The following is a 24,086-nucleotide window of genomic DNA, read 5'->3' on the forward strand; positions in this document are numbered from 1 at the left end:
ATGAGACTGCCAAACTTTGCCAGGACAAGGTAGGACAGTCCTTCAAAATTTTCCTGATCCATAGAAAAGTCTGTCAGATATGAGGCCTGTAGGCCAAAGATGGATGCTCTAACATTACAAAGAAAACTTGGTTGACTGGCCAGACAGCCAGCTGTTTCGGTCATGTCTCTAATTTTGAAAGTTGTTTGCTCTGTACTTCCTAGTTACTCGGGCAATATTACATCCTTTTCAAGTCTCTGATGGAGCTGAAGATGAGACAATTATAGCCACAATTTTCTCTGTTACCAAATTCAAAAAAGAAACTCATAAAAAGGTATAAAATATATAAGGTTGAGAGACATAAAAGCTTAAGTTGTTTATCTAAACAAATGTTTTGAGATCAAAAAAGACTGTGGTAATGTAAGTTATGATAGGAAATGGTTTAGGTATAAACTATATTGCTAGCTGGGCGACGGTAGCACACACCTTTAATCCCAGCACTCAGGAAGCAGAGCCAGGTGGATCTCTGTAAGTTCAAGACCAGCCTGGTCTACAGAGTGAGACCCAAGAGAGGCACCAAAACTACATGGAGAAACCCTGTCTCGAAAAACAAGAAGAAGGAGGAGGAGGAGGAGGAGGAGGAGGAGGAGGAGGAGGAGGAGGAGGAAAGGAAGGAAGGAAGGGAGAGAGGGAGGGAGGGAGGGAGGGAAGGAGGGAGGGAGGGAGGGAAGGAGGGAGGAAGGAAGGAAAGAGGAAGGGAGGGGAAGGGAGGAAGGAGGAAGGGAGGAGGAAGGGAGGAGGAAGGAAGGAGGAAGGAAGGGAGGGAGGAAGGAAGGAGGAAGGAAGGAGGAGGAAGGAAGGAGGAGGAAGGAAGGAGGAAGGAAGGAAGGGAAAAAGGAAGGAGGAAGGGAGGAAGGAAGGAGGGAGGAAGGAAGGGAAAAAAGGAAGGAGGAAGGAAGGAAGGAGGGAAGAAGGAAGGAGGAAGGAAGGAAGGAGGAAGGAAGGGAGGAAGGAAGGAAGGGAAAAAGGAAGGGGGGAGGAAGGAAGGAGGAAGGAAGGGAGGAAGGAAGGGAAGAAGGAAGGAGGAAGGAAGGAGGAAGGAAGGAAGGAAGGAAGGAGGAAGGGAAGAAGGAAGGAGGAAGGAAGAAGGAAGGAAGGGAGGAAGGAAGGAAGGCTCTATGAAGACAGCATCCCTCCTCTTCAGAGAATGTAGCAACAGGATACCATTTTGGAAACCAACAAGAGACCTTACTGAACAACAGAATCTCAACTTTTGATTTTCCTGCCTTTGCAACTGTGAAAAAATAAATTGTTGTTTATAAATAATGAAGTCTACACTCCTTTATCATACAGTAACACAAACAAAGATACCTGTCATTTCACTATCTCTTCATGTAGGGAAGAACACATCCTCTACACCAGCACCAGCAGCACACCGAGTCAAAATTTAAAGGCAGCCTTCACCCATACTATGAAACACTGCAGTTCTCGTTATTCTCTTCAATGACATCCAAATTCTCAAACAATTCAACCTTTAAATGCCACCTCACCATTCTATCAAATCATAACTTTGTACAGTCTCACTTCTGTTACTTCTGTTAAATGTATGAATTTCTGTTACGATTTTCTCTTAGAGCTCAATATAAAGTTTCCTAAGTATTGTATGGGAGATGGGAGAATTCTGCATTTTCTACAAATCCATTTTCTACAGTCCATTTTCTACAAATTCTTCATGTTTTATAATTTCAAGATTAGTTTTCACTGAAATATGCCACATAATAGTGGTGATAAACTGTTCAACATTCTTACCACATACTGAAATAGTGAAGATTATGAACCCTCAGGCTACTTCAAATCAATAATGTGTAAAATATGCATAAGAGAATACATTATACACAGGACTGACCAGGAATAGATTGTTGAAACTGAGGGATAGGTATAAATAGGGTCACTCTCTGTACATTAAAAACCCATATTGAAAGTTTTCACTTTCATAGATAGAAAGGTTTTTAGTGAAAATGGCAAGAATTAATAGTGTATTCTTTAGAAGAATAACAAGAAATACAATAATGTATTTGCAATAAATTCAGAAGTAAATAAAATATCTTGATATAGAATATGTTAATTATGAAATTCCTGTTCACTAATACAACACTAAAATCATGTTACAGAAAACACTGACCTAAAGAAAGTAAAATGAAAAACACTTATATGAAGCAAATTCACAATACACTTCAAAGAGCAATGGGTGAATGCTACAATATAAGGTGTACGAAACTAAACTGCCTTTCTTTTCTTTGAATGTGGATGTGTCTAGATTGTGACAATATATGCTGGGAGGGGGCTGCATCAGTCACCCTTATTAGTTTAACAAAATACCTGACAAAGGTTATTTTTTAAAAAGATTACTGGCTTACAGTTTAAGCAGATGAACCGTCACAGTGCAGGAGGGCAGCAAGAGCAGAAAGCAGGCTGGTCACACTGCATGGCAGTTAGAAATCAGGGAAGGGGAAGGGGTGGGCTACTAAACCTCCAGCCTTTCTCAGCAACCCATTCCTTCCAGTAATCTAAATTTCCTAAAGTTCTACAACCTTCCAAACAGCACCACCAGCCAGGACCTTAAAGTCCAAGCACATGAGCCCATGCAGGACATTTCCACACACAAACCCCAGGCAGCGATGCCTAAACAGCACTGAAGACCGCTCTGTTCACTGCTACACTCCACATCAAAGCCACACCTGAGACACAGCAGGAACTCAAATATCTGCAGCACATGAACGTTTTAGGATCCTGGGTAACAGGTTTTGGCAATGGGAATGAATCCCCTTTCTACTTTTTCATGTTTTTAAAATAATTACACTTTGTTTTGACTAGGTTTCTTTTTTAAAACAGGATCTCACTGTAAGGCCTTTGGACGGCCTGGAACTTGCTGTGTATACCAGGATGGCCTTGAACTCAAAGCAATGCTTCAGTGGTAAGACTGTAGGTGTTAGGAAACCTGTAGAATATTATTTTAAGATGTGTTACATTTGTTTACACTGTGGGACATTTGTTTAATGATGCAAAGATGTGTTGCATTCGTTTATGCCACATTTGTTTAACTCTGTGAAGCTGTGTTACTGAGCCTGTCTAAAACACCTGATGGTCTAATAAAGAGCTGAACAGCCAATAGCGAGGCAGGAGGAAGGATGGGTGGGGCTAGCAGGCAGAGAGAGTAAATGGAAGGAGAAATCTAGGAGAAGAAAGAGCAAGAAAACAAGGAGAGAAGGATGCTAGGGTCAGCCACTCAGCCACTCAGCCAGCCACAGAGTAAGAGTGAAATAAGATATGCAGAAGTAAGAAAAGGAAAAGGCCCAGAGTCAAAAGGTAGATGGGATAATTTAAGAAAAGCAGGCTCGAAACAAGCCAAGCTCAGGCTGGACATTTAAATTAAGAATAAGCCTCTGTGTGATTTATTTGGGAGCTGGTGGCGGGGCCCTCAAAAAGAGCCAAAACAACCAACAACATTTTGGCATTCCAACATGGAGTTAGAGTAAAAGAAAACCCAACAACAAACTATTCAATACAATACAGACAATCATTTTTATTAATCCAGGCACAAAGTGTGAGACACATTTCTAAGGTGAACATCCTGTGTATCACTAGAGTACCTATCATCAATCCAACCAGTTTATCTCTACTTTGAATAGACTATACGGTCACTAAACTGAATTTCTGTAGGACAAAGTAGTCTGCTATTTTATACTTACACAAATACAATAAGGTTACATTTAGAAAGCTCTAATTTTCTTGGAGTAATGTCTTGGGGGCAATTTATCTATCTTTCAGTGTTTTGTTCTATTAGAAACAGCTAGGATTTTACTTTCATTTTAATTTCTAAAAGATAATAGGTAAAAATGATCTCAATTTAAAAACCAAAAAGTATTCTGGCAAAGTACCCAAATCATGAACCACTATCACTTCCATCTTTGCTATCTGTTTATTTTAAAAAAAGGTGAAAATAGAGAATATAGCAACAAAGGGTCTTAGCAAACATGATCTAGCAACCCCACTACTGAGTATATACACAAGGGAAACAAAATCAATATTCTATATTTCATTTTTATAACAGTATGCTCAATTATCAATAAATAGTATCCATTAATTGATGAACAGATAAAGAAAAGTGATGTGCAACACTAAAGACACTGCCATTCATTTCAGCCTTTGAAAAGCATGAAATTCTGTCATAAAAACAAGGATGAAATTGGACACCATTAGTAATGGAAAAGGCCAAGCATGAAAATAATAAATAGTGCATGATTTCACTCAAATACAAACCTAGAAAATATTATAGTTCTGGGTCAATTTGCTTTGAGAAACTCTCCTAGTTTATCAACAACACATTACCATTAGCATTGTACAAGTATCACAGTGTTAGAAAGATTTTCAGGCACTCTATTTTCTGAGTTTGGTCTTGGGTTTTGGTTTTGGTTTGGTTTGGGGTTTTTTGTTGTTGTTGTTGTGTTGTGTTTTGGGGGGTTGTTGTTTTTTGGGGTGTTTTTTTGGCTCTTTTCTTGAATTTTTTGTTTGTTTTTGTTTGGTTTGTGTCTTAGGATTTTTATTGCTATTAAGAGACACCATGACCACAGCAACTCTGACAAAGAAAAACATTTAACTGGGGTTGGCTTACAGTTTAGAGGTTTAGTCCATTATCATGGTGGGAAACATGGCAGTGTGCATGCTGACATGGTGCTGGAGAGGTGGCTGAGAGTTCTTTATCTTGACCTGCAGGGAGCAACAGGAGACTGTGTGCCATACCGGGAAAGCTTGTGCTGCAAGCCACAGAAATACACAGAGTAGGATTTCAGCCGATTATGACAAAGCTAGTACCTGGAAGAAGCGTAGGGCCTCTCAGAGGTCAAGCTGAGGCTCAAGGAGCCTTGGTGATATTTGGGTTTCGATTATCAGCCGCATCCTGCTATGAGTTTTTGGTGTGCTATTGTAGCTTTTCCATCATTGATTGGGCACCATTTCCCCTCTACTAAAGGAATATTTAGATAACCTTCACTGACAGCTATACACAGCCAGAACCCCAGTTCAAGCCTCCCTGTAATTATCGTCATTGGCAGCATCCGGCCAGGTCCATGGCCAGGTCCATGCCCAGACAGAGGAAAGTACCTTATCAGAGATACCTCTATACTCTCTAAAAACAAACTTAAACATCCAGACTACCTGTCTGAGAAGGCCTGGTAGATGTGCCAATTAAGCTTAACTTCCTCCTTTCCCAAATCTTACCTCTGGTTCTAGATCTCCCTTTAACTATCACCAGAGGCATCTAGCTTTACACAGGTTGTCTAGTGACTGAACACACCTTCCCCCACCCTGCAGAAAAAATGGCAGATAGCTTGAACAGATAGCCACAGGAAAAAAGAAGGCAGTTTTATTTTCTCCCACTGACCTAGCAACTTATAGATTTTTAACATTTTCTACCAATCACGTTTAAGATTATAGTTGAGCACATAAGATCCCTCTTCTTAAATATTACCCAAATTTAGCCTTTAGTTAATTCATTAATCACTTCCCTATTGGGTTGCAAATGATAATCAACAATTACTGCCCCTCTATGTGATTCTTATCATCCCTCCATTTGACCCTGAAAGCCTGACAATCACTGCTTGAGGAAACTCTTACCTGCCTTTATGACCACACAAGAATTCAAGCCTGGTGACCTGGCTCGACCAGGGGACTGCTACAGCCTGGGTTTATAACTGGACTCCAGAGAGACTTAAGGGGACGGAGAGGCAGAGAAGGGAGAGGGACAAGAAGAATTTTGTCCAAAGAGAACATGTGGATGAGATGGAAGATGAGGAAGAGTCAGATCGGGAAGTACTAGTTGGGTAAGAACAAGCTAAAAAGGACCTAGATAAGGCAGGATTAAGTCAAGAGAATTAAGATAGAACTTAGAGGAACAGTAGATAAAGGTAGAGAGAAATCAGGCAAGAAAGGAGCTAAGCATGAGAGCAGAACAGACACTTATAGAGAGGGGACTCACAGAATAATGAAGTACATGAACTAAGGAGTTTCGTGTACATAGATTCATTTCTTTTCATCAAAGATTAATTATCAGCTGGTTGTAGATTCTTCCCAGACCCTAGGAGGGGACTATCGAGGGGCTGGACCCTCATAGTCCCCCGATAAGCCTGAGCATAGGAGACCTCAAAGCTTGCCCCCACAGTGACATGCTTCCTCCAACAGGGCCACACCTACTCCAACAAGGCCGTACCTCCTAATAGTGCCACTCCCTATGGGCCAAGCATTCAAACACATGAGTCTATGGAGGCCCTTCCTATTCAAACCACCACAGTTCGTTTGTTTTTTAATTTATATGTGTGAGTGTTTCACCTGCATTATGTACAGGTACCATGTGTAGGCCTGATGCCCTCAGAGGCCAAGAGGGTGTTAGATCCCCTAGAACTCAAGTTATAGGTAATCATAAGCTGCCATCTGGGTGCTAAAAACCAAAAAGTAGCAAGTCCTGCCCCCCACCTCCAACAGGCCAGGCAATAGACCTCCCCCTTACCTGCCCCCCACCTCCAACAGGCCAGGCAATAGACCCCCCTTACCTGCCCCCCACCTCCAATGGGCCAGGCAATAGACCCCCCTTACCAGCCGCAGCACTGAGAAAAGCGGGCCCTGCACCTCATCTGGGCAGCACAGAAGAGTTGACCCTGTTGGGGGATGGAGGGGTGAACCAGCCAAAAACATGAGCTTGGGAAATCTGGCACCATCTCTCATCTGCCATATGGCAGCATGCAAGAAGGAGAGACGCCCTTGCCTCGCCATCTGAGGCAGGTGGGAGAGCTGGTCCTGAGAGTGGCCCTACACCTCGCCTGAGCAACAACACAGAAGGGCTACCTGACTGGATACGTGTGGGAAAAGCCAGCCCTTAAGACATGAAAGTAGGGGGCTGGTCCACCCCTTGCTCAGCACTACATGGGGTGAACAAGCCAGGGCAAAGCAGGAGAGCTCACCCTGGTGATGAGGATGGGGAGGGCTGGCAGGCTGACCAACCCTGCAACTACCCAGGCCCAGAATCAAGGTTATGAGTCAATCCACCCGACCTGTGATCTGCTGGAGCACATGAAGGAGCACATCCTGCAGATCCAAAGCTTCAGGATCTCCATGACATAGAGCAACAACAGAAAATCCAAGAAGATCACCAGTGAGGGCCCAGTATTGATGGTGTAGCAGAAACCAGAGGCCTTAAACCAAACTCTTTGCAACAAATATTTGCAATTAAGGATATAGGGACAAAAGAAAAAGAAAAAAAGAGTATCAAGTGCTCATAACCACTGAGCTATCTCTCCAACCACAGGTTTTTAAAAGCAGCCAACCTAAAAGGATTTAGCAGTCTTTAATGGTTCTGCGTTCCATTTCCTGGATGATTCCTGGTGCCGGACATCTTGTCATGGAGGGCATGGGCCATTAGTTTATCACCTTTAGAGAAGTGTCTTTTCAAGTCCTTTGCTCTTGATTCTTTTAGATGCAACTTAAGGGTTAGTGGCAAAGTTAGCAGAACACAGCAGAGAAGCTGTGAGGTCTGGATTTTGTGTCACTGAGGTCTTTTTATTACTGATCTTATCACCTGATGATCAGGTCAAGTTTCCCATTTCTTGGAGACTGAACTTTAGGACTGTGTCTGTGCACTTGCTGTGTATAGTCTCCAGGACCCTCGATGACCTCCTTGTACTTCTGTGCTGTCAGTGGGAATGTCCCGTCTTTCTCATCTTACTTGACTTTTCTTTTTCTCTTAGTTTGATGAGAGTTTGCCAATTCTGTCTTTTTAAAGATTCAGCTCTTCATTGATCTTTGATATTTAGTTTCTATTTCTAGTCCACTCATTTCTACTTTATTATTTATGATCTATTTCTGTCTGCTAATTTGGGATTTGTTTGTTCTTGTTTGTCTAGTGCTCTGAGCTGAAATCTTGTTTATTTGAGATCTGCTGTGGGATGTCTTTCTGTATACACTGTGAATATATGTTGTTCCCACCGGTTAGTAAACAAAGCTGCATTGGCCTATGGCAGGGCAGGATGGAGCCAGGAGGGAAAATCCAAGAGAGACAGTGAGAGGAGAGAGGAGAGGGGGAGAGACACCAAACCACCATCCAAGGAACAACATGTAATGGGATGCAGGTAAAGCCACTGAACACGTGGTGACACAGATTAATAGTTATGGGTTGAGTTAAGTTATAAGAGCCAGCTAATAAGAAGCCTGACCCATAGACCATATAATTTACAATTAATATTAAGCCTCTGAGTGATTATTTAATAAGCAGCTGCAACTATGGGGCCTGGCAGGGCCTGGGAGGACCAGAGAAACATAGGACCATGGGGCCGGGTAGGACCAGAGAAACCTCCAATTACAGAGATCTTTCTGTTTGTTTTTTTACTTGGGTTGTTTGTCTTAGTTACAGCTTTTGAAGACATATATAGAGGAGGACTGCCTACCCAGCCACTTCCAGCTTCCTAGTCAAGAGTACATTTTCCTTCAGTTCTGCAGCTTAACACTGTTGAACAATAGCCAAATGCATATCTCCAAGCTTGAGGCTGCAGCTACATGTTCAGACATCACAGCACAGCACTTCTGAGAACCTGGGTTTGTTCTCTACCATTGCTTTAAAAAATCAAAATATTCTCAAAGTTAGGCCTTAACAATAAACAGGCTACACAGAGTGATAAGTATGACTTTGAATCTGCAACATCAAACATCTTTTCTATGTCAACTACAGGAAGTACATTTTTCCTCAAACTAATAAAATCCAGGGGTCATCTTTTTCTGTTCATTTTTGCTTTTCAGAAGCTAAACAATTTATAAATCTTCAGTAAATGTTTATCTCTGGACTTCTATGTACCCAAGAAAGCCCTCGAAGGGTAATGAATACCCGAAAGATGCTGGCAATACTAGAACCACATTCTAAACATTTTGGAAATTATCTTCAGAGACATACACTTTACAACTTACTTTATTTAATTACCCTGTAGCCCCCAAAAAGGTACTATTATAGTCACCATTTTACAAATATACTAAGACAGGAAAGTAAAATAACTGGCCTGGCACTACAGAAGAGCTGTGGTTATTAGAACTGATGCTCTTAAGCACCACGCTTGTCACTGTGCCAATGATAAAACAGATGCAATCTCATAGTCTCATAATGCATTTACCTTTACAAAAAGTATTAAACTCTGGGGACTAAGTTAATTATTACCACTACAACATTCCTAAATCACCTAAGAAAACAAATAAGACAGAAGAAAATTTTAAGTAAATAAAAGTGTTGTTGTCAGCTCTATCTATTTCCTCTCAGATGGGGCTCTTTACCCAAAATTTCTATAAAATTATAGCTTCCTGACAAGGAGCTAGAAGGGAAGATTTGACCCTACTCTATCCTTTCCTCCCCAAACTCTAGTTTTTGTTTTCTGAGAATTTTTTTTACTCACCATCAACTGGAAATTGACCTTATTCCTTTTTAATTTCTTGTAAGGAACTTATATGAAGCTGGATCCCCTGTCCTGGAGCATTTTACTGCAGTCACTTTCTTGATTACTAATTTTTCAAAATCTTTAAGTCCAGAAAATATAGACAAAAAAGACTTGAAAATGTACTCTGTAAGTCCAGCAGAGGGTCGGTTATTCTCATTACACAGCAAGTCCAAGATATTGACTCAAAAAGAGGGGGTGGTTGCTTCTATAGGAAACTTACCACAGCCACCATGATGTTCCTGTGGATCTACCATAGCGAGGGAGCACATAATCTGCACCAAAGACACTCCTTATACTTCAAACCTGGGTCTGCTCATACATGCTGTTCCTCATTTATTCCCCCAAACATCCAATGTCAATTACTCATATATTACTGAAATAACACCCAAGATCAACCCTCTAAGAGAACCTTCACATCAAGCCAAGTTCACACTCAGACAACAGTAAGCATCCGTATCATTCAAAGGGTCCCATTTCTGACTCAGTGCTGTGTATAGGCATCAGTGAGTAGACAGGGGTTGTTTTCTGCAGTCTGCACAAACAGGCATTGCTCTGCTTGACCCCTCAGTTCTACCCGACTGCACAGCAACAGCACACAGGGTCACTTCTCTAAGGGATTCCATTCCTCAGAATCTTTTAATTTCTTGGAAAACACATGAACTAAAAATTTTGTTCAAAGCAATACTATGTCTTCAGTCTCTGCAGTCCAAACTTTATGGCTGTTGAAAATATAGGCACTCGAAAGTCCTTTACATTTTCCGTGTACACAGATATACTTCTATGTACAGAAGAAAAGGCAAGCTAAAACTCTATTCAAAACTTAAGGCCTAAAATCTGACCTTACCAACAGTAGTACTGGTTTGGAGTCTTCTCTTTTTCTACACCCTTTTTACTTACAAGTAGTTGCCTAAAACATTTAAAGGTGGTAAAAATGAGAACTGGGAGTTCAGATCAAAGTAAACAGAGAACATGAAGTCAAAGTCTACAGTCTCTAACATACCAAGAGTCCATACATACCCAACTTCAAACTCAAACTTAGAAATACATGTAATTTAGATGTTATATGCAGAAAAGAGTTCTGCCTTAATCAGTGAAAAGATACCATAACCATAGCAACTCTTAAAAAGGAAAACATTTGGCTGGGGCTGGCTTATAGTTTGGAGGTTTAGTCCATCGTCATCATGATGGGAAGCATGGTGGTATGTAGGAGACATGGTGCTGGAGAAGGAGCTGAGAGTTCTACATCTGGATCCTCAAGCAGCAGGGAGAGCCACTGGGCCTGACTTGAGCCTTTGAAACTCCAAAGATCACCCCCAGAGATACACTTCCTCCAACAAGACCACACCTACTCCAACAAGGACACATCTCCTAATAGTGCCCCTCCGTAATGACCAAGCATTCAAATGTACGAGCTTATGAGGGCCATTCCTATTCAAACTACCACAACCTCAAAATTGTTAATGCCATCATATTTTGACAAAATGTACCACCAGAGTTTGAAAGACTTAATGGGTTCTCTTACCTAAAATTAGTGTCAGAATTAGGGTTTTAATATACTATTTCTCACCAAAAAGAAACTAGAGCTTCTTGGGAAAATGGCTAACTCCAAATCTGGAAAAGGAAATGCACTAAATGAGCCCTGAGTGGTTTGTCGCAGCATCAAAGACCCTCAGGGGTGAACATCTCCTGAGAAGACTGAGAAAGGATGGAACTGCAGAGGCTAAAAGTCCATCTTCCCTAGATGGCACTTAAGACAAAGACAGATTTGTGCCTTGTGAAGGAAGAAGGGAACTGAGTCACTACCTCAAAGCAGGCAAGTAACAGAAAAGAAGCGAGCACTTGTCCTGTGTTCCTGTACAAAAGACACCACTGGGAACCAAAGTGAGAGGAAGTGGCTGACAAGTACAATCTGAGTAACAAAGAAATCAAAATGGTCCAGACAGATTTTCACCATTCTGCAGCACCCAATAAATTAAAAGAAATAAACACTAACCATTAGCAGCTGCTGCCCACCCCAAAAAGATTGGGAGACAATTAGACATTAAGAGACTCCTAAGGTCATGCCAAATCCCATCTATAACAATGCCTAAGTGATCCAACTTGAGCCTGATCCATCTCTGCATCCAGCTGCCCATTTGCTGGAAATATAGAGCACAAAACAGTCAGCTGGACTGAACCCTGAGTAAGCAATCAGAAAAACAGAATGTGAGAACCTACAGTTCAAACAACCTCAAGTCTTCTCTGAGAAAAGGGACAGAGGACTAAAAGGTGAAAGGGGAAGTTCCCATCATAAGTACAGGTTACTCGTTGAATGCCAAGACAATGTTCTTTGTGGGAAAGGTGCTTTTGGTTATTACAACTGTGTCTGTCCTGGATCAGTTCACCGAGCAGTGTGTCTGTTTTGTGCCAGTGTTTGACACTGCAGTGAAGAGACTTTTAAACAGCAGGTCACCATCACATCTGAACACACCTAAAACAAGTTAGGTATGCTTCTGCTCTTTAATCTGGTTAAAACAAGAAGCAAAGAGACGAAGATAGTGCCCATCTTTGCCTACCTACTTGCTTCCTCTTTGGAGGGAATCCCCTAATATCACACTTCAGACAGATACAAATCATTTTTCTGGCAGTGTGGAATTCCAAGACAGAGATTACACCCAACCCTGTTGTTCTTTTTAATTCCCACAACCCCAAACCTGGCTTCCAAGTTGCTCAAACACAAACAAGGAGTCAGGGTTTGCTCTGCCTGCTTCGTTCACTACACATAGTACTTCATTTCTAAATCCAAAATATAACTGAAAGCTGTCCATTTCTTTCTCTCTCCATTAACTGTATCAGTTTCATGAATTATTGCAATAGCCTGTTTCTCTGTGTGCATACTTACGTTTCATGAGTGGTTTTGCTTGCATATATATACATGCACATTGTATGCATGCCTGGTGCCTACAGAGGCCAGAAGAGGGAGTCAGCCTAGACCTGGAGTTTCAGACAGTTGTGAGCTTCCATGTGGGTGCTAGGAAGCAAACTCAGGTCCTCTGCAAGAGCATTCAGTGTTCTTAACTGCTGAGGCAGCTCTCCAGCCCTTGGTTTTTATTATAAATCCTCCATGATCTATCCAGGGTAAACACAATGGTCTTTTTAAAATGTTAAGTTGTTTAAAACCCTCCTTTAAACCTTTAATGATAGCCCACAACATCCTGGCTTAAATCCACATTCCTTCCATCACTGGCATCACTGACTCTCTACCCCTGTCTCTGACATCATCCCCAACCACTTTTTCCCATCCTATAAACCAGCCATAACGGCCTCATTTCTACCCCCCTTCAGGCATTCTCATAGCTTTCCCTCTAGCTGAATTACATTCTGTGCTGCCACTACCACCACACCACCACCATACCACCACCACCACCACCACCACCACCACCACCACCACCACACCACCACCACACCACCACACCACCACCACCACCTCCTCCTCCAGTTGAATTTCTCAATGTCCTGTTGGAGCCTACACCTCACCCCATCAGAAAATCCCACTTCCCTAATCGTTTCTGGATGGTATATGCGCGCTACTTCCAGCTCCCAGAGCTCAAGCTCTAATTAGAGTATATGTTATATGCGGGCAAACTCATCTGTTTCATTTGCCAATATACTTAGCAGCTGGCACTTGGAAAGCAATCATAAATAATTACTGAATGTATGAATAAAAAGCACATGAGTGAAGCCAAGTCTGAAAGCTGTAAGCAGTGAGTGATCACTAAGAAAACCATTTTTAAAAAAAATGGGAGAAGGAACAACCAACATATTACATGACTCAAGAGACAGAATTCAGGAAATTTTCTGTTATCTTCAGTTTGTCTTCCTCAAATATATAATCACTCAATGAAGTTTAACAAGTTTAACTTGCATTCCTTTCTAATTATAGTGCGCTCGGTCTGATGATTTCAGAGAACCAAAGTGACCTGGACAGAGGATAATATTCTGTGTTTTAATACAAAAATTTTCCATCCTTGGAGCCCAATACACATTCCGATTCCTGGAAATTTTATTCAATTCACTTCTTTTTACAAAGATGTCACAGGAATCCAAAAACTAATACCCAATACAATGCTAACTGTATCAATTAATTATCAGTTATCATTCTGGAAACCCTCATTTTCCTCTGAAATTATTTTTTAAGATATAATATTTGAGGTACTTTCAAAACTCCAAGTAATCTGAACTTTAATATTCATAACACATAGTAAATATAACTTCAGACATGTCTCTTTCCATATTTGCTGCTTCCATTCATTCAACTTGAAGCTATAATGTTATTAGAAGAAAATGTTTTAAATATAGACTCTTGGTTCTAAGAGCTATGGGCCTCTTAAAATTAGAATAATCCTAACACACACACACACACACACACACACACACACACACACACACACACGACAACTAAAACCACAGCAAAGTGGAAGCTTGGAGCCAAAAATACAATCTAGCAGAGAGCATATATTTTCTCTCTGGGAAGGAAAAGGGAAAGAGCCTTCATAGTTACAGATGGCGGAGCTGGAAGAGTCAGAAGCTGAGGTCATCGTCTCTATGGTGGATGTTTGCCTCACAGCAAACTGTACACATCACATGCTTCTTTGTGGACCTGTCAAACATCACAGATTGTTTCACATTTCCCACACTTTAACTGGGCACCCAGGACTATTTTAAATATTAGTACCCTCAGTCTCCATTGACTTGTCCCTTTCTGAAATCTCCAAAGATGTGTCCACAGCATCTGTAAGTCATGGCAGCAGCAGTCTGGGGCCTCTGTTAATGTCATCATCTCTACCAAGTACATTGGAGATGGTGATGAAGTCAGTCCCTGACAATCACTAAAATTCACACCAACCATGGTTTTTCAAACCGTAAATCATAATTCACTAGTGAATCATGAAAATAATTTGGCATAAAACCATCTTTTTTAAATGAAACAAACAAGAAAACAGAAATTGGAAAACATAGTACATTTCAAAAACACCTCTATTTGAGATGCAGACACATACATGCAGAGGAATCTCTGTATTCATGTTTCAAAAATGTATTTTGAAAGTCATTAATGTATGGTCACTTGATCTAGTTAAACAGACTTCTTTTAAACTAATTTTTCTTAATTCTTCATATAATAACTATTCACTTTTTCCCTTTCAATACAAAGAGATATTCAATTTAAACTTTTTAATTTTAATTCAAGAATTTCATACATAAGTGCATTGTACTTACATAATTTCTACCTCTCCCTCAACCTCCAATTACCTCTCTCAAATTTATGACCCCTTCTTCTGTGATTATTATTGATTACATATACTATATATAGATATTAGACAAATATAATGCACAAACAACCTAATGAATCTAATTAGTTGTTGCCCTTACGTGTTTAGGGTTGATCACATAGGGCTGGGCAACCTAACACCGAGTTTGTTCCTGAGGAAAACCCTCCATCAGTGGCTCTTGACAATTTACAACTTTTCATCTAAGGATGGGGCCTTGTGAGCTCTTCCTCCACCCATGCTGGCATGTCAGCAAGTATGGTCTCATGCTAGCCTTATGCAGGTAATCATGCTGCTCAAAGTTCATAACACAGCATCCTGTTATCATGTCCAGAAGACACTCTCAGCAGTCCTCTCTGTTATCTGGTCCTCTCCATCCCCTTTCATGATATTTCCTGAGCTTTAGGTGCAGGAGTTGTATTAAACATGTGCCATTTGAAGCTGAGCACTCCATAGTCACCTACCCTCTGTAATGTGAGCCACAACTGTGACCAGTTGTAAATCTCTGTAACAGCCTCCATCTGCTTGCTGCAAAAATGTGGCTTCTTCGGTGAGGGGTGAAAATGGCAACTATCTACAAAGATAAGTATTTAGAAAGAGTTTGAAATTATATTAACTTGGGAAAATGACAGTAATAGGTTCTTCTCTAGGGTGTATAGCCTCTCCAACCTGGGGTGCTTAGCTAGGTTTATAGCACCAGGCATGACTTCTCTCCTACTGAGCAGGTGCTAAGTCCAATTAGGTAATTGTTGGTACCCCCCCAAGATGTAACTGCCACTATTGCACTGTTAGGGATATCTTGTCTACAGGTCATTGTCATGGTTCTCGGGCTTTATAGCTGTGTAGGACTGTTAATAACTCTTCTCCTGTGACAACTTGCATAGCACTTTCTATCCTGTGAGGACTAGCCCTCAGGAAGGAAGCTTCTTGGTCAATACCAGTTTGATTTCTCCAAGTCCTGTAACCAAAGGGTGTGATGCCTTCAGCAATAGGGTCTTACCTTCAAGTTCTGCCAAGGAAGCAAGAGCAATGGCAATGCCTATATTGTTTGGGAGGTGTCTTAGTTTGGGTTTCTACTGCTGTGAGAGACACCATGACCACAGCAACTCTTAAAAAAAAAAAAAAAAAAAAAAAAAAAAAAAAAACCCTGCTGGAATGGCTCACAGTTCAAAGGTCAGTCCATTATCACCAGGACTGGGAGCATGCAGCATGCAGGAAGACACGGTTCTGGAGAAGATGCTGAGAGTCCTACATCTTGCAGGCAACAGAATGTGGTCTCAGACACTGAGCATATCTTGAGCATAGCCCCCTCAAAGCCCACCCCCACAGAGACACACTTCCTCCAACAAGGATGTACCCACTTCAACAAAGCCACATCTATTAATAATGCCACTCCCTATGAGATTATTGGGGGCAATTACATTCAAACTACCACAGGGGGTCTCTTGGACCCCTGATCAACAACTAAAAAGAAGTTACCCCTTGCCTGGCACTGGAGTTTTGCTGAATAGTCTATAGTTCCTGGGGGAACATTATCCTCCCTGTAGGGTAACTCACAGGGTGTGTGTGTGTGTGTGTGTGTGTGTGTGTGTGTGTGTGTGTTATATGTAGATGTCCATCAACTGATGAATAATGAAAAGGTGGTATATATACACAATGGAGTTGTATTCAGCTGTAAAGAAAAAAATGGAATCACCATTTTTCAGGTAAATGGGTAGAACTGAAAAATATTATACTGAGTGAGGTAATACAGAGCCAAAAAAGATGAACACCACATATTCCCTTTCTTTATGGATCTTAGCTCGCTATTCAGGTTTGAGTGTACAAACTGGAGTGATCATAGAAGCCAGGAAAGCAGACAAGGGATGAGGAAGGGGCTCTGGAGGGCGAAGTGGCCACAGAGCTATGAAGGTGGAAAGAATAAAAGAGGGGAGGAACTTAACAGGGAGGAAGAAGGCAGAGGGATGGAGAAGGGATCCTAACACCAGAGAGCCTTAGGGAATCTGTTCTTTTATAAACTTACTTTAAAATACATATACCATTTATTAAAGCTTTTCAGAATGAACATTTAGATTAGCTCAAAAAAAAAAAAAAAAAAAAAAAAAAAAGCCAGAAAGATGGCTCAGCAGGTAAAGGCACTTGCCACCAAGCCTGACAACCTGAGTTCAATTCCCAGGACCTGCACAGTGGGAGGAGATAACTGACAGGTGCAAGTACATGTGCATGTCTATAACTCACACCAATAAACACTTATGATAGATTACTTCAGAAAAGCTCATTTCAATCTAGCTTGGTACACACACACACACACACACACACACACACACCTTTTCCTTTATATTTCTCACAAACACTTCAGTACATATAAGTCCTATGCCTCATTCCTAAAGAACAAGAGATAAACGAATCGTTACGCAAAATCACCTAGAGACCCGATTTGCCTATTATCTAATGTGCAGCTGAAGTCTGTTCCCCTGGAAGTGTTCCATACTCTACTGTCACAGTCCTCTCAAAAAGGGAAAGTCTGTTTTATTCACTTGTCTGATTACAGAATTGAACATTTCTGGTCTGTGAGTATAGATTAGCACAAGTACGTGCCAGTAGAGATGAGACTCTGGCGTCTGATTCCCCCATGCCACAAAAACTAGAATTGAGTAGACTAAGATTAAATTATGGTGGAAACTTGCCTAACTCCTCCCGAAGTCAGCTGCCTACTTTACTTTTTAAGAGTTCTCAAAGTTCATCAAAGACAACTCCAGCCCTCACTCAGTGAATCTATACACAAGAACACAAGAATTTTGCTTCCATCATTCCAAGAACCTGTATGTTCTGAATACAGACAAGTCCATTCTCTCACTACAACATCTTCATACTGTCTTGACAGCACTCAGACTTCTCTGCCATGAATTTACATTCCTAACTCCCAGGATCAGGCACCCAGATACCACAAGCTAGTTTGTGTTAAGGAAACCATGAATACTTTTTACTATTCCTCTTTATCTTTGCTTTTGAGTCCATACAACAATTTCCAACTTCAGCCATTAATAGAAATATCTGACTTAAGATTATTTTCATTTTTCAATTGAATCCCCAATTCTTTGACTTCAATCTTCAACCTTACTTCCCCAAACTACTCACTGCTACCATCTCTTTAATGTCTACAGCTTAACTAGCTGCAGCTTAAATCAAAGAAGTTACCAATCCTGAAAGCAGACTTCAATAGCTTGCTCACTTACTTTTCCATTGTCTTCACTGTTGCACATCAACTTTTTTCTGCTACTCCCCAATCAGTTAGTTATAAATTTACATAACTGTCGTTCTTAAATATGGCTGAAGAACAAGACCCATTTGGTAAATCATGTCTCTCTGGCAAGGATATCTATCCTCACTTTGACAAGAATTATATAAAACTACATATACTCCCAACAACCAGAGTTCTCATGTTTCTAAAGTCCAGTATGACAACACTTAAAATCTGGGCATTGAGAAACCATTGTGGTACCTGGAATAAATGATAGGGGCAGCTACATGTACTGCCTCTGTTCTACACAAGACTTGTTAGGAACCCTAAATCCATGAATTTGAGGATGAGAGTTGCTGTACGAGACAGCCTAGGAACCCTGAATTGTGACTCTGAAACCTGGCTGCACTAGACTCTCCAGCTCCCAGAGAAGAATGATAGCAAAAAAAGGAAAATCCAAAATCAGTGACAAAGCTACATAACATGTTTACATATTTTATAAAGGCAGGTATGTGAAGATCAAATACCCACATCAGAATAGTGGCCATCCTCTGGTAAGAAGGACACACACACAGAGGGCTTCAAACATATTCAGAATATTTTACGTCTTAAGCTAGGTGCTAATGCATAAATATTTATCAAATTCATCCTCATTAAGTTTTGGATGCCTAAAATTTTGTAATTAAAAAAAAAAAGAACAAAAATGATATAGCACATAATCAAATGAGCATCACATTAGAAACCCTCAGAAATATCTCAGGGTAGAAAAAAATACCCAGAGAAGACACTTTATGAAGCAGACCTTGATGGAACCATAAAGGTGGACTACAAGAAAATGATCATGATGATGATAATGATAATAGCAATAACAAACTTTTCTTTCTCTTTTTTTCTATTTTATTTTTTGAGACAGTGCCTTACTCTATAGACCAGGCCTCAAATCTATAGTGATTTTCCCTTCTCAGCCTGTGCACTAGCATTACAGGCATGTACCACCACAGCCAGTTAAGACAAATTCTTCTAAAGGAACAGCATGAACCAAAACAAAACTGGGAGCACTCATGGCCTGCAGCCTGAATACAGAACACCAGGAAAGCTTTATGAGGCCAGATTCACCTGGTCACTGGTCACAGAAGAAGCTGGGGACTCCATGACAAAACCCAGCCCCTCGCCCAATACTGTATCTCTCATGGAGGGGGAAGACATGACTGCAATGATATTTTAGCAAAATAAACTGGAAGCTACATGCAGGACCAACTAAAGCAAACTGTTCTATGGAGTACTGTTTCTCAAGACAGCAAGGGGCAGGGTCTAGAAGCAGGCCCCATGCCCTCCCTCAGCCCCAAACACAGCCCTTCGGCTATTAAATGTCTCCACTGTCAAACAATTTTTGAAAAGTACAACACACAATTGGCCAGTTAGGAGGCACTACTGCAATTCAAGTGTGGCACGTCACTTTGAAATACAGAAGTCATCTTACAAATGAGAAGTAGAGAGAAAAAAATAATGAACAAACTTTTTCATGGGAAATTTGGTAGGACTTAATGGCAAACTAGATGAAATAATAAGGCTCACATGAAAAAAATCAAAATGCCAAGTGAGCAGCAGCAACTGGTCATATGGGCTTGGACAGGGGCAACAAACATACCACCATGAAAATACATCTGAATGTTACGGCAGTGCTGCTCCAGGCAGAAAGGATATATGACATTCTTACTGAGACTAAGAAAAAGTGGGCAGAGGGTCCAGAAAGCTGCAGAAAAAGATGATCACTACATTACAGAACTATAAAAAGTACCACTCTACATAATAAAGGCATGTGCACCTTTGCAGAGCACCAGACTCAGGATTCTGGTGCTCTGACTTAACCAAGTTCCTTAACCTCTCTGAGCTTCATTTATGAGTAAACAACAAACTAACAATAACATAGTACTAAACATACTATGAAACACTCTACTAAGTGCTTTACATATAAACCCATTTAGTTCCCGTGATATATTTTACAAATGAAGTCATTTAAATTTAGACTAGCATAGTAAGTGGTAGGGTCAGGATTACTATTTCTCAAAATAACTAACTAAAGGAGAGTATGTACCAACCACATCACATAATGTTTCAGTCTGTTGTAGAATATTATTTTAAGATGTGTTACATTTGTTTACACTGTGGAACATTTGTTTAATGATGCAAAGACATGTGACATTCTTTTATGTTGCATTTGTTTAACTCTGTGAAGCTGTGTTATTATACCTGTCTAAAACACCTGATGGTCTAATAAAAAGCTGAACAGCCAATAGCAAGGCAGGAAAAAGGATAGGCAGGGCTGGCTGGCAGGCAGAGAGAATATATAGAAGAAGAAATCTGGAAGGAGAAATCAAGGATCGAGAAAAGAAGGGGCCAATAACCCAGCCACACAGCCAGACATGGAATAAGAAGGAAAGAAAAGAAATACAGAAATCGAGAAAGGTTAAAGCCCAGAGACAAAAAGTAGATGGGATAATTTAAGAAAAGCTGGCAAGAAACAAGCCAAACTAAAGCTAGACATTTATAATTAAGAATAAGCCTCCGTGTGTGACTTATTTGGGAGCAAAAGAGGATAGGAGTAACCACCACCACCACCAGTCAATGACCAACCCTACACATGAGGTACATAAGCCTTCTACATCACTTCGTACAAGTACACAGATACATACACACAAAAAAATCACCTAATGAGTCTCAGGGAAAAAGCCTCAATGTCAAGTCACAATGTATAAATTTCCTGGCAAACAACACAATTTCAAAAATGGTAGATACACTTTACTATTAGACAACAAAGATCAAAAGAGCAACACAGAAATTTGCTGTCAGCAACTCCCAGGCTTCTTCTTGGCAAACTGTTGTATCTTCATCTATAAAATAAGACTTTTCTGTAATCCAACCTGCTCCATAGAGCTGGTCTGAGGATAAACATTATGAATTTGAAAATGCTATGAAAAGCACTGAGATACTAAGATTTAAAGGTTAGAATCCCATATCGTCTGCTTTTTAGAAACGCCTTTCTGGCCGGGCGGTGGTGGTGCACACCTGTAATCCCAGCACTCGGGAGGCAGAGGCAGGCAGATCTCTGTGAGTTCGAGGCCAGCCTGGTCTCCAAAGCAAGTTCCAGGACAGCCTCCAAAGCTACAGAGAAACCCTGTCTCGAAAAACCAAAAAAAAAAAAAAAAAAGCAAAATAACCCAACAGGTAAAGGCACTTGCCACCAAGCCAGATCACCTGAGTTTGAGCGCCTGGATTCACATGGTGAAAGAGAGAATCAACTAACCCAAGTTGTCCTTACTTCCACACAAGACACGGGCTTCCATGCATACACACACACACACACACACACACACACACACACACACACACACACGGGTGGGAGACAGAGACACTAAACAAACAAAATGTAATGTTTTTAAAATTTGCTTTCCACCAGCAAGAACTACCCTTCTAGTCTCTGCTACTCCTAAGGCAAGAGCTCTTAAAGCTGGGCATTCAAGGCCAAACTGTGCAACACTGAAGAGGAGGGGAAAAGAGCTAAAAGATTGCATTTCTAGATTAAAAGGATGAGTCTCTGAAGAAATTTAAAGTTAAAAATAAGTCTGTTTTATTTGTAACCACTGCTTTGTAAAGTATAAATCACTATGGAATTATCACCCACAACTTCTGATTGTCCGGGTTCACTGATGTCTCATCAAGTATATGTATTATCTTACAGCCATAATGAAATTGATAACCTACAGTTATTCGATTCAGTCATTCAAGTTGGCCTACGCCATGGTCTCAGACATCCCCCCTTACTGCCCTTCTAAAGCAGAAAGAAAAATTAAGTTTCAGATTTTCTTGTCACTAAGGGGAGGGGAGTGAATACCCCATGACAAACACCAACAACACGCTGGAAACCATGTATCAACTGAGCTGCTCCCAGGACTCTGACCGATAGCCTGTCCCTTCGGAGAACGTTCACAACCTCCCTTTCTGGCACGTGAACAGATGGTTTCCAGGCCCCAAGGCTCACATATCTAATCACACAATTCACAACCATTCTCAAAGTCCCTATCTTTTTTAATTATTTCATGCTCCTGAGCCAAACAGTTTCCATTTAAAGATCTCTAGCTATCAAAGCATATGAAGTCTTTAATCTTCACCACAACACTCTCTAGGAGAGAGTTGCGTAAATTAAAAATGAAGAAGTGAGGTTAAATGTCTTTCCCAACATCAAACAATTAATTGATTCATTCTCGGAGCAGAGGGAGTGCACATTATGAACTTTCACCAATTTACTTAGCTTCCTAAGATCACTGAAATCATTAGCTCAAACATGCTGTAAACATATGCAACTAATATGTCCAAGATTAAACATAAACAATACACAGCATACCAAAGTACCACTATTTTTACATGCAAAACTACATGAGGGAGGGGTTCTGACCTAACATTCCTCCTGTCTTGTCTCCATAAATTCTTTAGAACTTGAGGGGGAGAGAAACACCTGTCATTGCAGCATGTCCATAATGTTTTGCATTCTGCGTGATTATTAATATATTTAATTCCTTAAACTGTAAATAATCAATCCATCTTCTCAAGGTGAAGGGTTATTTCATTAAAATCACTTCACCAAAAAAAAGAGAAAGAAGGAAAAGCGTGCACTGATACCTCGTCCTAAGTCTCAAGGCGTCGTGAATTTGCCACTCCAACCCTCCTAACCCCACGATCTGCTGAGAGCCCAGTGCTAGCCACTCAACTTGTCGCGCGCCAGGCCCCGCGAGCCGTCCCCTCGGGGCCCCGGACCTCGCGGAAGGACGCGGCCGGGCCGTGGGCGACTGGGCCAGGCTCTGCTCGGCGCCCGGCAGACGGGAACAGGGTCGCCGCAGGCCTGGCCTAGCCGCCCCCGCCCCGCGGCTTCCGTCCTCTTCCCGCTCCCGCCGTCGTTACCTCTTGGGCGCCGGCGGCTGCTCCATGGCGGCCGGCGGCAGAAAGAGCGGCCGAGTGGACCGTGAAGGCGGCAGGGAGGAAAGCAGCCTGGGAGCAGCCGGCCGAACGCGGGGGAGCACACCCGGGAACTCCCGGGAACTCGGACCAACTTTCCCGTCACTCCGCGGCGGATCTCCCTCCCGCTCTTGGACGCGGTTCCTCCCGGCCGCCCCGCCCCTCGGCCGCGGCCTGAGCTTGGAGCCGCTGGGAAGCTGAGCCAGCGGAGGGTGGGCGGGGCCGAGCGCGGCCGGGAGAGAGTGGGCGGGGCCGAGAGCTGTCGGGAGAGAGTGGGCGGGGCCGAGCGCGGCCGGGAGAGAGTGGGCGGAGCCGAGCGCAGCCCGAAGGGATTGAGCCGGGCAGAGCGTGGCGAGCGCAGCCCAGAGAGAGTGGGCGCGGCCAAGCGCGGCAAGAAGAGAGTGGGCGGGGCAGCGGGGAAAGAGTGAGCGGGGCAGAGCGGGGCCCGGAGGGGTGGGCGGGGTCAGGCGCTCCAGGGACAGGCGGAGAGAGGCAGCCTTAGAGGGCACAGCCGGAACGGAGAAAGAGGCGGTACTACCAGAGCTGGAGAAGAGACTTTCCCCGCCCAAGACCTGCTCAGCTGGAGGAGGGGCGCTGGCCCACTTGAGATTTGACTCATTTCTCTGGATTCCTCAAGGATACACTCCAATCATCTTGTAAATCCGTTTGAAGTATAACTAACTGCCCACACTTCCCTCTCTAGTCTGCTTATAATTATTAGTTATTATTATTAATGTTTCCCAAGCCACCAAGCCATTTGGCATTTGTAGCTAGAGCAGTTGAGATACTTCTGGGAATTCTGGTTGATTTTGATTGTGTACGAGCACAATAATTACAGTCGAATGACAGAAAATGTTCACCGCAGTGATCTCTCACCGCACCAAATTTGGAGCACCAGGTGTCCTGTTGGGTAACCTGGGAAACCAACCACTAGTTATGGTGCTAGGAAAAAGACAGAAGAGAAAATATCCTTCCTTCCTCCTTCCTTCCTTCCTTCCTTTCCTTCCTTCTCTTTCTTTCTTTCTC

The 24,086-nt window shown here is 41.9% G+C and overlaps 1 protein-coding gene across 3 annotated transcripts in view; it reads right to left on the reverse strand.

The window, feature by feature from the left end:
* Stk3 (serine/threonine kinase 3) overlaps positions 1 to 23,293 on the reverse strand; it is a 250,777-nt gene extending 227,484 nt beyond the window's left edge. For all 3 annotated transcript variants that reach the window (XM_036208145.1, XM_036208144.1, XM_036208147.1), the window contains exon 1: positions 23,007 to 23,293. In XM_036208145.1, coding sequence (XP_036064038.1) covers positions 23,007 to 23,032 — 26 coding nt within the window. In that variant the 5' untranslated portion in view covers positions 23,033 to 23,293. The remainder of the gene's footprint in view (positions 1 to 23,006) is intronic.
* Positions 23,294 to 24,086: the final 793 nt, after the last annotated feature.

Source organism: Onychomys torridus, chromosome 16 (assembly GCF_903995425.1).
Source record: "Onychomys torridus chromosome 16, mOncTor1.1, whole genome shotgun sequence".
In the NCBI taxonomy this organism is placed as follows: Eukaryota; Metazoa; Chordata; class Mammalia; order Rodentia; family Cricetidae; genus Onychomys; species Onychomys torridus.